Below are 4,731 nucleotides of genomic sequence, written 5' to 3' on the forward strand. Positions count from 1 at the left end.
CCAGACATGCAGTACTGGCCGGGATGATCTTCACTGACACCGGCCGTTCTGTGATCCGGCCTGGTCACAGAACGGCCAATGTTATACTAAGTGTACACATGGTCTAATATGGGATGGAATTTTTCTTTTATCAATTTTTTTTTTTTTTAACAGTAATTTGTACAATCATTGTATTGCTCATAGGGATCAATGTAGTACATGTATATTGCACTGATCTATGCAATTGGTGCCCAATTGCTTTAAACTCCTGAAGAGAGCCTGAAGCAGTCATCGAGCCGGGGACAGTGTCAGGGCGGCACTGAGGCCCCAGCCGGTAAGTTTGATAGACTGGTCCTCATTGTGATTCCGCCACTAGACCACCATGAGATGCTTTAGCAGGCCATTTAAATAGTTAAATAGCTGGCACAAGCAATCAGTTCCTAACGGCTATTAGTCGCAGTCCCTGGTTGATAAAGAGGACTCGCGCTGTCCGTAGTTAAGGGGTTAAAAGACTGAGGGTGAAGCAACATATAAGAATTGGACATAGTCTGAACATTATCTGGTAATTATTACGTTTGGTCTATTTCCCCTATGTTTTGTTTATAGGAAAATTTGTCCCTCTTGTTCCTCTTTATTTTTTGAAGCTATTGGCAGTCACGTGATGTCGACAGAAGGAAATTATATTTCATTACAATAACTTCTTCACACTGACAGTTCTTATCGGCTCGAATCTACTTAATAAATATCAGCACCGAGCGCAGAGGGACGCCACATCAGATCTGGATACGGTGAAGCCTTTGATACGAAACATCCCAAAATACTTTACCTTCTTCAATTAGTTTTAAAGGACATTGAGAAGATGTTGGTCTGGATGATATTGTGGATCTCAGGAGTTCTGGGTCAGACAGGTAGGTTGATATCTTTCCACCTCGTAATTTACAACATTATAGGTTTTATGAGGATATTTCTTTGTACTTTGGTGGCCCCTCTAGTTCAGCCCTGCCGCACACACATGGCTATGTACTTGTATGTCCTTTACTTTTCTCAGAGCCATAACTCAGATTGATCAAGTCGTTTGGCCGTGCATAAAAAAAACGAACAACATACAAAAGTCTTTAACTTGTATATATAGATTATGCAGAAGAACAAAGTATAAGAGGCAAATACTATATATAGATCAAAGAAAAAGAAGGAGGTCTGCTACACCTGTTCCATAGAAATGGAAACCACCCTTATCGAGTGCACTACTGTCCCGGCGCTAACGGAATAAAAATAGAAATCAAATATGTAACAGTGTAGTAGGCTCTCAAGAAATGGGTGAAATAATATTATAAATGTAGCTGTAATGATTTCAACAAATATTTAATACTGCAATTCATAAACGACAATAATCTAGAAGCATAGAAAAATAAAAATACAATGAAATAAAGATACACGTATATATCTGATAAAACGTCCACATGGACAATAAAAATATCCAATAAATGGTGGAAATGTATATATATAAATATACTAAAAAGAGAGCCAAGTGGTGAGCACCGCGCCGGGCCCAGCGCGGTCACCCCACTTTAATAATGGCAGTCCCGAGTCACGGTTTTTAACCTAGGCTCGTATTGTTGTTGAGCCGGTGTACTTGTACTTTAGATAAATAATACTCCTTTTAGAATGAGATCATGCAAGGGAGAATTAAAAGACAAGTAAATGGTGGTGGGATATCCACCTCTCACCCTGCTGGTGATATCATCTGCAGTCAAATGCGGTATTGTGATGGTAATCCGTGAACCAGTCTCTGCAGTCAGCTTGGGAGCCGTGTGATCGCGGTCTAGTGCAACTATGCGTTGACTTGAGTTGTTTGTGGCGTCCGCGTGGATGGAAGCGCGCGCTCCTTCCGGCTGATGTTGTGTAGGGTGCCAGGAAAATGTGGCTCCGGTTCGGGATCTGCGTTTGTAAACTTAGGTATAGTTTCTAGAAGGCTCTGTTATTCTGAATTCCCAGGAAGCGTTTCAGGAGATCTACTCGCTCCTTTCCTCAGCAAAAGGAATCTGGAGTTATCCAGATTCCTTTTGCTGAGGAAAGGAGCGAGTAGATCTCCTGAAACGCTTCCTGGGAATTCAGAATAACAGAGCCTTCTAGAAACTATACCTAAGTTTACAAACGCAGATCCCGAACCGGAGCCACATTTTCCTGGCACCCTACACAACATCAGCCGGAAGGAGCGCGCGCTTCCATCCACGCGGACGCCACAAACAACTCAAGTCAACGCATAGTTGCACTAGACCGCGATCACACGGCTCCCAAGCTGACTGCAGAGACTGGTTCACGGATTACCATCACAATACCGCATTTGACTGCAGATGATATCACCAGCAGGGTGAGAGGTGGATATCCCACCACCATTTACTTGTCTTTTAATTCTCCCTTGCATGATCTCATTCTAAAAGGAGTATTATTTATCTAAAGTACAAGTACACCGGCTCAACAACAATACGAGCCTAGGTTAAAAACCGTGACTCGGGACTGCCATTATTAAAGTGGGGTGACCGCGCTGGGCCCGGCGCGGTGCTCACCACTTGGCTCTCTTTTTAGTATATTTATATATATACATTTCCACCATTTATTGGATATTTTTATTGTCCATGTGGACGTTTTATCAGATATATACGTGTATCTTTATTTCATTGTATTTTTATTTTTCTATGCTTCTAGATTATTGTCGTTTATGAATTGCAGTATTAAATATTTGTTGAAATCATTACAGCTACATTTATAATATTATTTCACCCATTTCTTGAGAGCCTACTACACTGTTACATATTTAAATACTATATATAACTGGGATATATATTAATAGAAGAATATGTGCCATTTATTGTATTTTCAATATGTATATGTCTTATATGCAATAAAATAATTAGCTTTTTAAGCTATGTTCTTCTGCATCATAGCTGTACAGTATGCGCTATTATATGTATCTAATCCCACTCTTTACCACCCCTAATACAGTGGTACCTTGGTTTAAGAGTAACTTGGATTGAGAGCGCTTTGGTTTAAGAGCTCACAGTTTTTTTTAAAATTGTGACTTGGTTAAAGAGCATTGCTTTGGTTTAAGAGCTCCCTGTACTGGGTGGGAGTGCGAGTGGAGGAGGGGCGTGGTCTGCATAGTGTGGTCCACAGCACTGTACTCTGACCCAGGAAGCCTCCTTCACCTTCCAAATCATAGCAAATCCACTTCAGGCTGGGGCTTGCATCAGAGGACAGGACTGTGGAGTTAATCTCTTCATAGCTGTAACCCCTCTCTCCCCAGACAGAGAGTCCTGCATGTAAGTACCCCTCTGCATGCAGCTGCACAAACTTTCCTGCCACTCTTGTGAAGGCTGCGCGGAGGGCAAATATTTGCAGTTTTTACACAAGCACTTACACACAAACAATGCGATTATTTCCCTATTTCTCCACCTTAAACGGCATGATAAATCCCCCCTAGTAATACACAGCAAGTTAGTATAAAGTTAGTATAGCCATAGTCATACTGACCTGGAGAATATCATTTATACCACATAACAAAATAAACAACAACACACAATAACAGTGACAGAATTGTGTTTTTCATTTAATTCATATATATATATATATATATATATATATATATATGTTCTTATATTTTATAAGATACAATAATTAATGCCAAAAAAACAGACAACTCTTCCTGCAAAAAACAAGTCTCCATGTACTTATGTTTATAAGAAAAAAAAATATGTTTGTAAAAAAATCTCTAAGATGGGAAGGGGGCTTAAACAACACTTTGCTCTTATTTTTATTATTTCCTATTCTTACACAGATATGATGGAGAAATTATTTGCTTTCCGAAAGAGATCGACCACCTCATATGTTCGGCTATATGCAGAACTTTCTGGACCATTCGTAGAGGCCACGGTCTGCATGAGATTCCACTCAAATCTGACCCAGAGTTATTGTATTTTTTCACTGGCTACTCCAACTAAACATGATGGTTTTCTCCTCTATTATTATCCTGAATCGAATGCACTAAACTTCTATGTCAGTAATACACACCTGGGTTATGATTTACAGGACAATAATTTTACAGAATGGACAAGTATCTGTGCAACATGGAGCTCTACAGCCCGGGCGGTGTGGGTCGATGGAAAGAAGTACAGTGGATCAGGGACACCAAACAAGGATATCAGCGCTGATCCTATCATCATTCTCGGTCAGCAGCAAGATACATATGGCGGAGGATTCCAGTTGCAAGACTCTATTGTAGGAGAAATGACAGATGTAAATATGTGGGATAAAGCTCTGACTGATGACAATGTTATAGATTATTTTGCAGGTAATGAAGTGAGCAGAAATGTCATTAACTGGAAGGATTTACGCTATAATCTTACTGGAGATGTCTCCATACGTCCTTATGTAGATCCCTATCCTTGTGAACCTGTATAATGTATATAGAGTCTTCTCACAGCAATATATTCACTATATATAATATATATATATAATATATATATATATATATATATATATATATATATATATATATATATATATATATATATATAAAAATTGGTTCCGGAAATCAGTTTGAGAACCCAGTAGTGTTCTCCCATAAGCAATAATGTAAATGTGTTCAATAGGTTCCAGCACCCACCAATAATTACCTGCAATACTTATATATTACATTGAAAAGTACCCAGTTTAATCTACAGTACAGTACAGAGCAGCACTATATATTGTACA

At 39.2% G+C, this 4,731-nt stretch overlaps 1 protein-coding gene across 1 annotated transcript; it reads left to right on the plus strand.

The window, feature by feature from the left end:
* The first annotated feature begins 696 nt into the window (after positions 1 to 696).
* Positions 697 to 4,453, plus strand: LOC138787482 (C-reactive protein-like). The gene is made up of 2 exons (XM_069964797.1): positions 697 to 887; positions 3,815 to 4,453. Exons 1-2 carry the CDS (start codon positions 839 to 841, stop codon positions 4,435 to 4,437), a joined length of 672 nt encoding a protein of 223 aa, XP_069820898.1. The 5' UTR covers positions 697 to 838; the 3' UTR covers positions 4,438 to 4,453.
* The last annotated feature ends 278 nt before the right edge of the window (positions 4,454 to 4,731 follow it).

This window comes from Dendropsophus ebraccatus, chromosome 3 (genome assembly GCF_027789765.1).
Source record: "Dendropsophus ebraccatus isolate aDenEbr1 chromosome 3, aDenEbr1.pat, whole genome shotgun sequence".
In the NCBI taxonomy this organism is placed as follows: domain Eukaryota; kingdom Metazoa; phylum Chordata; class Amphibia; order Anura; family Hylidae; genus Dendropsophus; species Dendropsophus ebraccatus.

What these genes read in the sequence shown, in the direction of transcription:
- LOC138787482 (XM_069964797.1), top strand. Translation starts at nt 839, where the DNA reads ATGTTGGTCTGGATGATATTGTGGATCTCAGGAGTTCTGGGTCAGACA. An exon ending in AGGAGTTCTGGGTCAGACAG is followed by an intron (nt 888 to 3,814) that starts GTAGGTTGATAT and finishes ATTCTTACACAG; the next exon opens with ATATGATGGAGAAATTATTT.